Source organism: Myzus persicae, unplaced genomic scaffold, assembly GCF_001856785.1.
Source record: "Myzus persicae strain clone G006 unplaced genomic scaffold, MPER_G0061.0, whole genome shotgun sequence".
NCBI lineage: Eukaryota > Metazoa > Arthropoda > Insecta > Hemiptera > Aphididae > Myzus > Myzus persicae.
Window position 1 is genome coordinate 116,770 of NW_019100736.1, and position 17,656 is coordinate 134,425.

The 17,656-nt window shown below is 26.4% G+C and overlaps 1 protein-coding gene across 1 annotated transcript in view; it reads right to left on the bottom strand.

Moving 5' to 3' along the window:
* The window catches only part of LOC111042725, a 49,537-nt gene that overhangs the window by 26,566 nt on the left and 5,315 nt on the right, over positions 1 to 17,656 (bottom strand). The window contains exons 3-4 of the mRNA XM_022327424.1: positions 16,170 to 16,289; positions 8,202 to 8,345 (exon numbers count right to left, since the gene is read on the bottom strand). Of these exons, the coding sequence (XP_022183116.1) occupies positions 8,202 to 8,345; positions 16,170 to 16,289 (264 nt within the window). The remainder of the gene's footprint in view (positions 1 to 8,201; positions 8,346 to 16,169; positions 16,290 to 17,656) is intronic.

Below are 17,656 nucleotides of genomic sequence, written 5' to 3' on the forward strand. Positions count from 1 at the left end.
TTATTATGCTTTATTCCACAAGAGAAAATGCAGGTTCGGCATCCCCCCTCCCCCCGAATACAATACTATCGAAACAGGTGGCTCTACAGCATGGTGTCAAGTAGGAATGCGCAGAAAAACCAATTTCGGTCAGATCGTGACATATTCTTTCGTGGAAGCTTTTGTACAAATCGATTTGGTGTAGAATTGCAGCTAAATAATAGTAATAATAATAATCCTTTTTTGACTCCACGAAAATTGTTATATACATATTTATAAAAAAAAATCGAAAATTGAAAATGCATATAAATTGCTCAAAAATTTTAAACATTAAAAAAATTACACTATGTATATAACAACGCTCATTTTAAGATTGGGTGAAAATTTCAATTACATATTATAGTTAATCGGTTTTGGATTACAATAAAATAAAAAAATCGTTCATTAAAAGGTGAATATCCAACGTAAAAAATTGAACTTTAGTCGATAATATAAATTAAAGTGACTTTCCAGAAGACTTTTACGTTTGTCAATACTCAACAGAAGAAAAACTTATGATGAATCCTGTATTTAATTTTCAAATTTTAGCAATGAAAAGAAAATTTTTTATGAATTACCAAATCAAAATAATTTGTATACTTTCGTGATTTTAACAAATGTCTGTCAAAATATTTTGAAAATTTAACCGCTAAATTTACCGCTCTGCTGTACATGTAATGGATGTTTTGTATTTGAACTCAATGGTAGAACATTGTACCTATACGAAAAACAATTCAGAGCGGAGACGTTGTGTCGTCCTGGCATACTTGTTGAAATAATCAATTTAAATAATTTAAAAACAAATAATAATAATCGAAGGAGCTCGTGGCTATAAATAGCTCAACAAAAGTCAAAATACTTTGAAAATTTGGCCATGCATAGAAAATAGTGAATTAATTTTTGGTGAAAATTTTGAGTGTCTACGGTTACTCGTTTTTGAATTACAACATAATACCTAAAATTCGTCAATTTACCGGTGAAAATCCAACATTGTAATTTCAAATTCAAACACTCTTAAAAATTACTGTTACTTGACGATAAATTTTGTTTTGTTGTAAGTAGAAACATTTTTGAGTTATCTTCTATTCAAAATTTAAATTAATTATGTTAGCCATGAAAAGAATAACTTCTAAGAATTTCTAACTAAGAAATAATTTTAAAACTTTCGAGATTTTTGTGAATTTTATCAAAATTTGAATTTTAAATAAGTGTAAAAGATATTTGTGTAATGTATCTTTAATTATTTTTGAACTTCCATTAAAAAAACTTAAAATTCAAAAAAAAAATTTTCAGGGCTATAAATAACTTCAAAAAAATTGAAATATTTCGGAAAATGCTAATATAAATATTTCTGGACGTTTTCAAGTTATTAGTTTTTAAGTTACACAAAAAAAAAAATGTTTTTTTTTCAAAATCGGGGTTGCATAAAGATTACCTACTCTTTTCACCATTTTGACAAAATCGAAGATTACTACCTCCTAAATGTTGATGAAGAAAAAAGCATTATTGTAGTGTATTATTCATGTTTTCGATTAACATTAGTGTACAGACACAAAAAAAAACACATTTTAAAATTAATATACCTATATCGATACGGTAAGAATTAAAAACACTATTGTTAATTGTACAACTATTTTTAATAAAATAAATCTACTTATCTATTTATTATTTTAATAAAAAATAATAAATTACAAGGCAAATCAACTGATTTAAATTATATGTAATTAATTTTAATTTACCATGAGGTTATGTACAATAATAGTAATGTATAACAATAATTTCAACAAATATTGTAAAAAAGACAATTTTGTTTTTATTATATTTCGAAAATTGATTGATTTCCCTAATTTTTAATCTAGCGGTAAATAACATTTAACATTTAGAAAAATGTCTCTTAGTGTACTAGTATGAGTTTACAGGGTTTTAATGCTTCACTCAAGTTTTTTAAGTATTTATAATGACCGTTTTACATTTTAAAATAATAATAAATACAATATTGATTTTCTCATAAAAGTATTAATATTTTGACCGTACCTATATTGTTAAATATATTCATCATAGTTAAGCCAATAATACTCTGGTTAAATTGTTATTAACAGATTGACATAAGATTTTCGAATTGTTTATAAAGACTACGTTTAATTTAATGAGAGTAAATTCAAATTAATTGAGAACAATATTTAAAAATAAAGTATGATAATATAATAGGTACATTATACTGGTGATCTTAGGGCAGTTGAAAAATTAGCTTCCTGAATAGTCTCTCTATATAGTCTTCCCCACAATCAACTATCGTAGTTAAAATATTTATTTTTAGTTGATTATCAGTAGTTTGACAGATATATAATAAGTAATAACTAACAAGTAATAATACTCACTGGACATGTCATAATCATCCGTATAGTGTACCTATACCAATCTATTATACAATACACATACTCAAAAGTTAATGCTATATATCATAATGAGACACACTATATCAAGTTCGATAGTTTAGGGAATCTGGGGCAACAACATCTACCACAATAAAGAACACAGGATGAATAATATACTTAAGTCTTTAGCAACACTAAAATATTCAATTTTGATGATGCATAGATTATTATATCAACTAGAACAAATTATTTGAATTCCATTTTCTGAAGCTCTCTTACTACGATTAAAGCTTTGGAAGTAACCAAATTGGTACCCGTTTGAAAAAGGTATTTTATTCAGTTGAGCAGAATTAGTCCCCGTTTGTGTTCAGGTCAAATAGTTACAATTTTCGTTTTTAAGCATCCCTTTGCAATAGTAAATTATAATATGTACCGATGTATAATTAGTATAAAATATAAATTAGTAAATATAAAATATAAATGTACCTACACTAGGTGTATATAGTATATACAATAAAATGGCAATAAATTGTTGTATTAAATTCCGAACTAATAATGCAAAGAAACTATTACTAGCAAACAGGAGAAAGAAATAACCAGTACTGGGAAAACTGTATAACTGAGTATATTAGTAAGAAACTTACACAAATTGCATATTTGAAGGAAGTTTGCTTCAAATTTGCAAATCCACGATTTTATATTATATACATTATATTTTATTATTTTTATTTTGAACACCTAAGTGATGACCAAATCAACGGTTTTCAATTTTATACATAATACTTAATTTTTGTAGTACACTTAACCACACATTTTTAACCAAGCATACTTTTAAGTTGACAGTCCTAAACCTGTAAAATTTAGAAGGAAAATGTGCGAATAATTAAACGGGAACCAATTCGGCTCAACTAAATAAAATACTTTTTAAAACGGGAACCAATTGGTTTGCCTTAATAAAACCTAGGGATTATTATTGATTGCAATTTGTTTTTCACTTCTCAAATAAATACTACAGCTAAAAAAGCATTTAAGATGCTTGGCTTTATCAACCGAAATAACTATTATAGTTATATATATTAGTTTATTTTAAAAATATTAATTACTTTAAAGCTTTATTTTTGGAGCTTGTTAGATCTCATCTTGAGTTTGGTTTAATAGTCTGATCACCTAATTTATACGCTAGTTATTTCACGTTTATTGGTCTTATTGAAATTGTAAAACATAAATTCTGAAAATGATTGTATTACAAACTAAATGTTCCATTTATTTCAAATAACTTGTATAAACTTCGAATAAGTGAATTGGGCATATATCTTGTGACGTAAGAAGAAAAATTACAGATATTATGTTTATTTATGATTTGTTGAATGGTAATATTGTTTCCCCAGATCTGCTTTCTACGATTGAGTTTAATATAAAAATCACAGCTGAAGAATTTTAAACTTATTTCATGTAACGTTTTATAAAAATAATTATAGCTCCATTTCTTTCTCCCCAAGAGCATTAAACTAGCAAAGAGTCATGAAGATTTTTTCTTTATGTCACGTATTGTTTTCAATAGAAATGTATATTTAACCTTAAACTCATTTGTAAATTAATTACCATTATTATGTTATTATTGATTTAGTGTTTGTTTCTTTGCTACTATTATCATTTACCGTTGTCAAATTATTATTATTTTGTATCTGTAATTTCATTATTACTGTTTTAATTTTAGTTCTCAATGTAAAATACTTAAAAATGTAAGGCTGATATTCCTTACACAAAAGGGTTATTACCCGTTTATAATACGTTTATAATTTATTAATAGAAAGTGTTATTAATATTTTGGATAAATCCGTTGTACAACTGTACAAGTACAGACAATATATTGTTAATAATAATTGTGAACAGTCATAATTGTTCATAACATTAATGCAGCTGCAAAATATCAACGCATTATTATATTAACATAACTAAACTACTGTAATAAAATACTTTAATAATGGATCAGGCACGTTTTTTTTCTTTATTTCAGTTAAATTAAAATTTCTACAGTACAAAATAAATTTTATCAAAAAATTAGGGGCCATTATGCAATGAACAAGGTGTATACCTGGTTGTTATTATATGCAGACAGTAAAACCTGTCTTGTAAGGAATTGCACGGGACCAATAACAATTTCCGTTTTAGGCAGATTTCCATACAACTGAATAAAAAGGAAAATTCCGTAATATAGAGTTATAATATTCTGCGTGATTAAGGTTGTAACATTTTCCGGCCATTAATAAAATATATCATAGAACTAAACTTAACAAATCTTTGAAGACATTATGAGAGCAAATACAACGATACGAAACGACAGGTAAACTACGACTACAGTGACAGTAATACGCACTGATGTGTAGATTCAAGATAAAATGTACTTATCTGTCGATACGTATTAATCGCTGACCTTAATAATTGTTTAGTAGAAAAATAAATATGTGCATCAAAAATATTTTTGTTCATTTTATTTTATTTTATTTATTTATATATATTAACAGGCGAAGCCCTTTACAACAATTTAACACAAAACAATTAAAATTTAGATACAATATAAAAGTTTAATCATTGTGATATGTTTTTCCGTGTATATGAGGTGTATATGATTTGTGGGACCAATAAATAGCTTTCCGTTTTACGTTAGGCAGGTTCCGTTTTATCAAGGATTTAATCCTATGTTAAATTATAGAAATCTGCCGGGACCATAATAAATTACCGCACAGAAAAGGATTCCGTCTTATCAAGGGTTCGGATAAGACAGGTTTCACTGTACATAAATAAAAAAACACTTTATCCACATGGAAACCAATTTGGCATGTGGGATTGGAGCTCGGGAACCAATTCGGTACCAGCCAAAATTTTAATTCAAAGGATCCTGAAGACCCTCATTAAATTTTGAATTTACTTAACGATAACAAGTTCTTAAACCCCGTTACAGTAAATAATAGTAATCATTTTGTATCTTATCCATATAAATCCTAACCCCTAAATAAAATTATCGGATTTTTTAAGTCGTTACCGCAATATTATTACATTACAGGATATTATTGCGAATTAATATCCTAGAACATTTTATCGATCAAGTATAACGTGTAAGAAATATTTCATAAACACGTAAATTAATTAAATTCGCAAGCAATATTTTTTTATGGTACATTTTTAATGGATTTAAATGATCTATCATTGTTCATTACACAATACGATTATAAACGTATACATACACACACATCAGCACCTACATAAATAAATTAACATAATGAACATACATTTTTAAAAACATTGTGTTGCAGCTCTCGAGTAATAGATATAATAACTAATAATAATTTAATCAATCAACAGATCAACTACACGTCGTGATGCAGTAGTAGTCAGGCCATTTTGGAACACATTTAATATGTATCTAATCCCGTTTAAAGCTATGTGCCTTGTAATCAAACATTGAAAATAGTTACAACCTAGTCTGAATATTATACCGAACGTGCGGCGCGACGGTGGCAACCCGCCCAATTTAGACGCGCGTGGACGTCAAAAACCACAATGGAAAACTGGCAAAACATTTTATCTCAACGGTGAACACATATTTTAATGCACAAATATATTATTATTGTAGGTACCTATGCTACGGACATGCGTACGGCGCCACCCCACACGAGAATCCAGATACACCCAGATACGACTAGTTTAATAAAGCATATTACAAGTCAGTAATAAATAATATAATATATAATACCTACAACGACACGGTTGTCTCGAATTAAATAGCAACAGTACGCTCCGAATTCCGAAGTTCGAAATATAGATTGCTTTTTGCCCACACAAAACACTTACTCCACGCACACATTATAATAACATTATCCTTCTTATTTATAAATTATATAATATTATAATATTATTAGGTATGTTATCGAAATATCGAAAAAAAATATGCTCTAGGCAATTATAGTTTTAAATGATCATTGCGAAAAGTTATCATCCAAGGCTACATATAATATTAAATGTTAAAATAACCGATAACAAAATTGCCTGGCGTATATAAAATATTAGTCTCTTCTCGTACATACATTTATAATAATAATCGATTGTTGTATACGACTATTATTTTAATACCGAAATTACACAGTGGTAGTGAATTATATGGTAGTGACATGTAATGTTCGAGAAGGTAACCAGCTTATACTAAAACGAATAATGATATAAATATAATAGTATACATCTAACAGGTGAGTAAGCGCGCGCGGTCAATGTTCGACTATTTAGGTACGTTTGTAATACCTTCATTGTTCTATTTTTTTCATGATCGTTTTTATTGACTACATTACCGGTTTCATGCGTATGATAATCACCACGTCTTAGTCTTTAACTACCAATAAGTTTTTTTTTAGAATGAGGACGCAACTTATTAACGTTAAAATGTGCTCAAATAAAACGCATACGAAAAAGTTATTAAATACCTGTAGATACACTAAAAACGCAGTAATAAAAACATTTTTTTTAAACAAATAGGTACATTTTAAATTAATATTTTGGTTGACTCATACAAATAATTAAAAGTAAACATAAAACATCATAGCTTAAAATAAGTGAAAAAATTATTACTTAAATATAATTATGTACTATAAAAAGATTTATTTTTCAAAGAACCTGGTAGGAAATGTATTTAAAAAAGAAAAAAAACATTTTCGCTAAATCTGCAAGCAAAAAAAAATCTGATGTTTTTAATCAATCAATGAAAGTTTGAATAATTTAATGTTTGGAAATTGTCTTAGAATAACCTGATAAATGGTTAGGTTAGGTTAGGTTAGGAAATGGTTGAAAAATGTAAAATGTATAAAGTAAAAGTATATCATTTTTATTTAAAAAATGTCTTATTTGAATTCATTCTACTTTGAAATATAGCTTTATGCTACTCTTCAGAATTATAATTTTCACCAAAATTAACTTAAGAACTTTCAGCTTGTACTAAAGTGTAATATACTATATAAGCTAAACGTTTTTAAAAAGGGTTTAGTAAATGTTTGAACTTAAAACGTACAGCACGTTGAAGTTTTCAAGACATATTTAAAATATTAAAATTTGAGTATATATTTCTTAAGTCCTTGCCACTTTTTAGAAAAACATTTTTATTGCATTTTGGTAATATGACATTTTCTACTCCATGTCTACATATAGCATATACTATTCGAAGTACGATGACGTGAAACTATCGAGATAAGCGCAACAATTTTAAAGCACATATTTCTATACCATACTGGACTTTAACAACTCTCAATAGAACAAGTACAAAATGATTGAAGCTCGTCCGCCATGTTTTGGGGTACAAAAGTGTACATAGATATAATTAATGCAAACTACTTAGGTAACATATCAACAAAAAAACCAAGACGTGCATAATGCATATTATAATTCACATAATATTATATATTCATCTATAAATTCGGCAACGGAGAAAATGGCAAAATATGATTTACTTGATGACACAAGTTGCTTATCAAGTGGTGTAGATTAGAAGTGTGCGTATTAAGGGAATGTTAATAAATATATAGAACCCAATTCTTTGCTCATTAGTTTAAAACGGATGCATAATGTACCAATTGCAACCACATTGTACATATTATTTTTAATTCTTCAATTAAAATTTTCATTAAAATTTCGTAATACGCACCGCCATACTATAGAACTTCTTAAAATCGATACAATTGCGTTGATTTATCAAATTATTATTAAATATTAATGTTTAAAAACTGCAGTTTCATAAAATATATAGAAATAAAACTATTAATTTACCTGTTCCGAGTCCGATAGTTATGTACAGCGTTACCAGACTGTTGGCGAATACACTAGTCATCAAACAAATGCTCGCAAGTATGGCTCCTGCAATAGTCACCACACGACAACCGTATTTGTTTACGAAAATACTAGCGATGGGTCCTGTAAAAAAAGGTCAGAACATTGATATTAGATCTTAATCAACACTTTTTAAGAAAAAATAATTCACAAGATTAATTTAAGCAACAATAATAATTTTTTTTTTAAATAATAGCTAATTTGATTACTTCGAACTAATAAAAAAATAAATTATTAACTAAAATAATATACTTTAATGAACTAACTACTTAAGTGTACGTAGATTTACATTCAATGTACGGCATTGTTATTTTCTTAAAATCAAATAGGTTTAGGGTTTAAAATATATTATGGCCGGTGTCGCTAATATATAAAGGCTGTTACTAGAAATGATAAGGTTAACTAAACATTTGTTAGCATCATATTGTTAAATTATCTTTCGAGTTAAGAAATGCATTATTATTCGAGGATAAATGCATATCGTCACTGTCGCTCTTATGAAATCATACAATTTACATAATGTTTACAAATTTAGGATAGAAAATTCATAATACCCTGAATTATTTAGGTTTAGTAAATAACGTCCAAGAAATAACATGATGCATTTATGCGACAAACGGGAAAGAAAAATTATTTTGTTTCATTGTCTCTCTATCCACGCGTTATATACACCAATCATACTCAAATATTCAAAAATAATATGGCATTTGTCCAGTGAGTTATGAATGTATTTAATTATTTTTATTGAAGAGCTAACAACCGTTATACGACAATGTCACCTCATAACTAATAATTGAAATACCTAGTCAAATCTACATTACCCAGCCCACTGGTTAGTGGACAAAGATATAGAAATATATTATATGCATGATTATATAAATATTAATTACATGTAAAACAAACACAGAATCTACCTATACCTACTATTATTATAATACAACAAATAATATTATTCTGAATCATTCCCATTGAAAATTAACATATTTTTTCAGTGGTATGAAATGCGGCAGCGTGTTACTACTTTCCGCTCGAGAGAATTATAAATTACATTTATTTCTTTAATGACAACCGATATGCACAATTTCACCACTGTACTTTAAAATGTGTACAGGTTTCATCTCGGGGAAAAAACTCCTATATCTCAAACAATAAATTAAACATGGAAAAAAATATTTATTATTTTACATAACGAGTTTTTAAATTAAAGTTAATCTTTTAATTTAGACCTTACTGAATACTCGTTTCAGATTATTTTATTTTATTTCCCCAAATGCAACAAAGGACTGATGTTATGACATAATAAATACTTATGAGTTATATTTATTTAATTTATTTATTTTATTTAAATTTAATGCAGTGTATATAACTTCGTAGTTTTCTTTAAAATTAGAAGCATCGTTTTATGATCTAAAGATGTAAAATCAATAAACACAAAAAAACATAAATTTGAAATTAACAAATACATAGATACCTAAGTAATAAACAATAAAATCTATGCTGTCTAAAATTGGTTCGTCATATATTACTGGCTAAGGTTATTAATAATAACAATATAACACCGTTTGAATAGGGCTATTGAGAGCGTGTTCTACACTTGTATTACCAATACCAAACGAGAGAAACGTTGAAAAGAAATTCAAATTTAATTTGCTGGTGTACAATGATAGTTTCATATACACATAAGTAGGACGTGGGTATATTGTAAGACACGATCGATAGGCGATTGAAAATGTTGTATTGTTATAATGCATATAATTGGTATTTTTAATTCAGACGAATCTAGAAAATCATAGGAAATATTTAAAAAAGCTCAAGGCCAAAATTTTTACAATATAGGTACTAAGATAGTTTACAAAATACAAGGTAATAAAAAAGCGTATAGATCGGTTGGTAGAAATACAAACTAAAACAGATATCACCTCAAGATGATTTTACTTCCGAAGTCATACAAATATTGTTACAAATAAACATTTCAATAATTGTGCGAGTCACGACTAGCTGTCAGCGATAATATTATGCCAGACAAAATTATAAGATGTTAATATTATAAAAAAAGACGAAGGTGCCAGAATATTAATGTGCTACTACTTTTTTTTATTTGATGCCGCAAATTATCAAAATATTTGAAAACAGTAATTGGTTTTCCTGTAACATGATTTCGTAAGAAGAAAATAAGAGTAACCGCAACTATAAAGGAAACCATAAAAAACATATCAAACCTTTTGTGCCAATTAATCACGAACAAATTGTATATATTTCCAAGAATATTTGTTATTTTTTGAAAAGAAATTGTACATACAACCAAGCAAAATAAAATATATAGATAAATGTTAAACACTTATTATCAGCACTATTATTATCGATCTGTAATATATTTTGTATTTTAACTTAAATAATACTTGTATGACTGTAAGCCAGTTTTTTAAGCATTGTTTAAATTAGAATACTTGCCACTTAAATTAGAAACAGATAATTTTTTTTCTAACTTTTAATAGTTATACTTATATTATTAATGATTTTAATTTAGGCAAATTAAAAAAGCATTACTTTTGTTATTTCTAACAATTTTACTCAAAATTCAAAAGGTGAACATTATGATGTAATAAAAACAGTAAGTAACCACAAGAAAACCCGTTTTTCCTTTTGCAAAAGTAAGTTCTACACATATCGAATTCTAATTGTATGAATACAAAGAAATAAGAGCAAATCCACACTTCTCTTTGACTAGCAGAATCGTTTTACGTATTTGCAAAATTATGATAGTTCAAATTTAACATATTCATTGCAATGGCCTACTCAATGGCTATTAAATACTATTGAAACCTAATGTACAGCAGTCAACAGGGCGACTTCCCTGCTTTTCATTTGCCATTTTGCCATTTGCGAATCGATCTATGATTGCTTGGTCTTCCGCTCAATACCTTTATATTGTATATATTTAATAAAGCCATACCAGTAAGTTTGCAAAAAAATTGTTTGACACAATTATCACTAATATGCCCAAGAGTAAAAGTTCGTTTTATTTTATTACCTTTACTATTTTTCAACCAGCTTCTAAAAGATAAAGTAAACAATTTCTATACAACATTTCATTATTTTAATTACGACACAGTATAAGTATCTAAATACAATCATCCCTTTTCATTTTACAGTGTTCAATTTTACAGTTTATGTATATTTGAGTACATTTTAGCTGTTTTGTTTATTTTGCATGTATAAAACATAGATACCTATTAAGACTAATAAAAAAAACCTTATAAACAATATAACTAAAGGTTATACAAGTGGGTACTTGCTGTACAGTATAGTTGTCGTTGTAATGTATGTATTATATTTAAATTCAATGATAAATCATCGCATATGGAAAACGATTCTGAACGAAGACATCGTGTCATTCTAGCACACTTGTATAAATAATCAAATTGAATTACTGAAAATATCTCATAGCTATTATAGCATAACTCTCCGGTGAACTCTTTTTTTATAGAGGAAGAAAAGCGTGTTGTGAATCTTCAATCAAAATTCATAATGTTAGATATGAAAAGAAAAACGTTTATAAATTTCTAAAAGAAAAATAGTTTGAATATTTTCGAAAATGTAATGAATTTTGTCAAAATTTGAATTTTAAATATGTATAAAAAACAATCGTGCTTATGTATCTTCAATATTTTTTGACTTCCTACAAAAGACACTTATAAGGAACTTTGCATTAAAAATTCTTATTTTTTTTTTAAGTAAAAAAGTTTTTATTGAGAATAATTTTCAAGAAATTGAAAAATTTCTAAAAATGTTTCAAGGCTATAAATAGCTCAAAAAGAGTTGTAATATTTCAAAAAAGCTAACACAAATATTTTATACTAATACTAACATTTTGAGGGTCTACGGTTATTAGTTTTAGAGTTATACCTATCAAAACAATAAAAACGATTTTTTCAAAAATTTGTTTTGCATAAAATTACCCCTTTTTTGTTTTTTCTGGAACTTTCCAAAACTACTGAGAATTTTCAATTTTGACCTCTCAAAAGTACTAACTAATTTAAATTTTTTATCATAAAAGATGCTGATGTCAAAAAACACAAATCATTGTGAGTACAATACATTATATATACTCACTCCGCTCAGAATCTAAAAGTAATAACTAAAAATACAAATGAGATGTACGGAGTAATAATGTTGTTATTATAATATTCAAATAATGTAAAATTCATTTACAAAACGAACGAAATTCAACTTAATTTAACTGCTGTTTTTTGTACATTTGAAACGAACGCAAAAATAAAACTAACTTAACCGATGAATACATGAAACTCAGAAAAATATTTATCTTTGCTTATACCTTCGTCTCCAAATAGCTTTTTTTGTTTTTCCAGAATAATGTATATTACATGTATATTATAGTTAAGGTTTAATATTGAAAGGTTTGTAAAATATTAGAATACAAAACACTTCCAAGTTACAAGGTTTATACGTATAAATAAAAAATGTATTTTATATTAATTACCATATAAGGTTTGGGACTTTTCTTGTCAGTAGCTCTAACGAGATAGAACATAAAAGTTCAAAAACATCATAATGGGCTTAATACGGGCTTATTACTTAACAACATTATACCTCAAGTTTAAAATAATATCTTAAAATTGTAAATAAACTGAAATAAATAATTATAGATTATAATCATAGATATGCTATTTTATTAATTTATATTAATATTCTATCTATACTTTTAGAAAACAACATACCAAATGCAATAGTTTCGACATAAAATTATTTTCCAAAATCTTACTATAGTTTTTATTTTGTGATTTTTTTTATGAAATTTGTAAAATATGTCCACCTCCACATTTATTATTTGAAGAGCCAAAATAAGTTACCCTCAGTTGCTTTAGAAATCTTTAATACTCAATAATAATATAATTTAAACTGATTGTTTATGCATCATAACTAAATTGTAATTTATGTTATATTATTAACCCTATACGTTAAGCATTCAATATATTGTAATCAATACTAATTGATTATAATAATAATAATACTTGTTACAAACTTGTTTTATTTTTGCATTAAATCTTGTAATACATATTTTATAATGTAAAAATAACAATATGTTCGACACGGATACACAATTAGTTCATAACCAATATTTATTTTGAACAAATACGAGATGAAATGAATAAATTGAACACGGGTCAAAACAAAATTAATTTCTCAGCTCCGTTAGTAAAAACAATTATGAACACATAATCATTTTATGAACTTGTGTAGATGATTTTATTAGATAACCTTAAGCTCTATAATTGCAGCTTTAATAAATAGAAATGCTACACGTGTACTATAATATATAAAATATTCTATAAAATATAGAGTAGGTACTAAAATAATTATTCATAGTTGTAACATCTAATTATAGATGTTACAACTATGAATAATTTTTTTTTTAATTTCTTTTTATACATTACAGGTACATTATAATTTGATTAGTCCGGTTACGGTTATAAATCGATCAAGCGTATCCGTTAAAAATAAAAAAGTCAAATTTATTGAAACGACTTAACCATCTACAAGTTCTTATTTTAAGATCCTTAAAAATATTTTGTCGGTAAACTTGAAACAACAATGCTATACATAATACTTTATTACTGCTTTTGGATAATCGAGTCTCAAATATAACTATGTTAGTCCAAAGATATTAACAAAATATGTCTTATTCAAACAATTAAATTGTATATACTATTTATTGAGATATTAGCATTACACTCATTATTATAACTTATAAGTTATAACATAAGCAACGGCGGTTGTCTGCAGTACGCGCGTCCTACATAATAATATATTACTATCTCCACTGCATTCACGCGGTTCATACGACGGAACCAGCGTGCGCATGTCGTGCCATCATTATTATTATTATTGGTCTTGGAAAAATAAAATATTAAGATTAAGATTAAATCACAGATATCGGTTTGAGCATCACATAATATAAAAGGTTTTTTAAATAAAATGACATTTTAATAAAATCATTCAAATACAAATATAATAAACAAGTGTTTTAACGATTTAAAATTATGATTTTTGATTTTACTTCAGTTGTAGGTACAATTCGTGTAGTGTTTAAACATTTGACGAAATTAATCACAAATGTGAAATGTTTATTATAATATTAATATATTATACTTACAAGACAACACAATCGTTAATATAGTCTAACGATAAACACTGAACACACATGGTTTGCGTGCACCGGTATTTAGGAATTTGGCACCCTGTGGCAGTACACAAACAAATCACCCGCCCAAACAAAATAATAATAATAAAAGGAACCGATGTGTTTAAATTCGAATTTTATTACGATGATAGATATATATTATATATCCTAACCTATATTATAATATATATATTATATATTGCATACCGTCTCCACCCATTAAGCAGTACCGCCTGAGGCATGTGCACTATAAAATCAGACTATAGGTAGGTAGGTACTCAACTAATATGAGCAGGACACCGAGTTCTGTTTGGATTCATGAAGGATACCTTTACCTGTATTGTATAATACAATATAATATTATATAAGATTGTCAAATAACTTATAATATGTAATAATAAGACACGCATAATATACGTACTCAAAAATGAATACTAATAATGTTTGTAATACGTATGGGGGTAGTGAAGGGGTGGTGAAGTGCACATTATTTTAAAATGATTCTCGTTTTTTATCCATAATAATATAATATATTGTATTTATTATATTGTAAACTCGAATGTGAAACGAAACACGTCGTCGATGCGGACGCACATCTTGTGGCGCTGTGTGATTGTGATAAAAAAAAAAACTAACAGCGTCGAACGCTAAAATGAAATTTTTTTATTCAACTCACATAAGCACAATGTGCTTAGCACATAGATCCATGCGGTTTACACCGGTTCTCGAACGACAGACGAAATAAACGAAAGAAAACTGATTTTTTCAAGTCAGACCAATAATGGAGGCAGTTGAGCTGTTGACGATGTACAGTTTTTTTTTAAACAACACCGAACAAAAATAATTATATAACAAACCGAATACAGGTATTAAGTAAAGAGTTGGGGAAGTTAAGAGTTAGGCAGAATCGTTGTTGTGTTGAAAATTCTGAATATTAATTACTTAGCATTATAGCACAAAAAAATACTATTGACAGTTGAAAATTGTATCAAATTGATAATGAACTATATAGTATATTATAATATACTGTATCGGGAATACAACATAACAAATAATTAAATAGTTAATATCTATAAGACTATACACATACTTAATAACTTAAATTATGTCTACCTACACACAACAAACATAAAAAAATTACAATTAATATTTTATTATTTATTTTTTATAATAAAAATATAGGTATCTAATTACCAAACACATTAATAAACATTTTTAAATTACAAAACAATATTTAAATTGTATTCAATTGTAATAAAAAATGTAATTTGAATTACTGCTATACATATCAAACAGTGTCTACTCTCTTAATTATACAATTTTGAGGTTTTTAGTTTTAAGACACAAATATTATATTAATTATCAATAGTAAAAATTCATAACGACATCTGTGATTTCATAATATAATTTACATACATTGAAGAGATCAAAATGCAAAAAAAAAATGGACAAAACATGGAGAGCAATATTATATTTTGTCCATGATAACTATACTTTCAAAGGTCACACATAATCTGTAGGTATCATAATAATATTATATTTATACTATATACCTTAAAGTTATTTTGTTATAATGAAAAATATAAATAGTTCTTGAAGCTTATTAACTAAAAGAAAAAATAATAATATGAAAGGTACTATTTTTCTAATGAAAGTAACATCAATCTATATTTAAGCAATTTATATCAAAAATATTAAATTATTACCTGAACATAAAGTAACTCCAACCAACAAGGATGCGATCCATGCAGTTGCCCCTTTACTTTCTTTGAAAACTTCTAAGAATTCCGTGTACAAAACACCAAACGAATAGGTTACTCCATCAGCTAGAAAAAAAGAACACAGATAACGGTAATTATTATTATTTATTACTTTATTAGGTTTTTTGTTTGATTTTTTTTTCAAATAACAATAATTTATATTTGAAACCCTATGAAAACATACTCATTTGAAATCAAAAATTTAAGTCCTTAAAATGATAATTTTTTTTAATTTGATAAATACATGAAATGTTATTTATTTTACTAATCGTTGATTTTATTCTTTGTTACCAAAAATAGTTTTAGATATAAAGTAGTGGTATATTGTTTAAAAATGTACACAATATCACTAAAACCGTAATTTCTGAAATCAATTGTCTATACTGTATAACAAGAAAAAAAGGATAAAATAGGTATAAGATAAATTTTTTTAATGTAATTTTTATAAGTAGGTAATCATAAAGAATAAAATAATTGATATTCGTGTACCTAGTGATTCTTTTCAATGCTTAATGATTATTAGTTAATAACATATAGTATCATTAATATTTTACAAATATGTTAATTTTTAATAATGAAGTACTTTTAGATTCTGAGAGGAGCAGACAAATATATTGGTTTTACAACCTTCTCTTAAATAGTAATAAACGTCTTAAATATTGCATGTAACATATAATTACGAATATAGGTAAATCATGATTATTATATTATTTATAGTAGCCAGAACAGAAGAACCTTTGTACAATTTTGTTTCAACTAGATAGTTAATTTGAGTATGACTATAAATAATGTAATATACTATTATTTATATAAGTACAAATAATTGTGTACAACTATATGTAAAAATCATAAATTGGACAAAACCAAAATGAATTTAATACTTAAAAATATTTCTTTTAAATATATTATACTAAAATTAGATGCTAACATATTTAATAGTAGATATTCAATATTCATAAATCACATTGTTAATGAATACCTCGACATTTATTTAGGAGGTATTAATCAGGTTAGTTTTCTAATAGATATTAATGTAATAAGAATTAATGTTAACGTTGATTTACAATTGTTTTCAACAACTTTTCCATATCAGAAAAAAAATGTAATTATAGTTTAAGTACTACTTAAGATTAAATATTTATATATTAATATTGATTTGATTTATTAGCAATCTGAAATAAGTATTCTTTAAAAAAAAGGCAATTAATTATGCATATTTTAGTTTACACAGTCACATAGATACTGCCTATACAGTCAAGTACTTTATTTTAAAAAGAATCTGTAATAAATAAATTTCATAGATTCTTATGTATATCAAGCTTATTTCATCAAAGCTTTTATCTATTGCCTGCCTTGAATTTTTTGTCTAGAAAATCGTGGAGTAAACACTAGGTACAATCGAAATAAATAAGATTCTGAGTTATTACATAGTT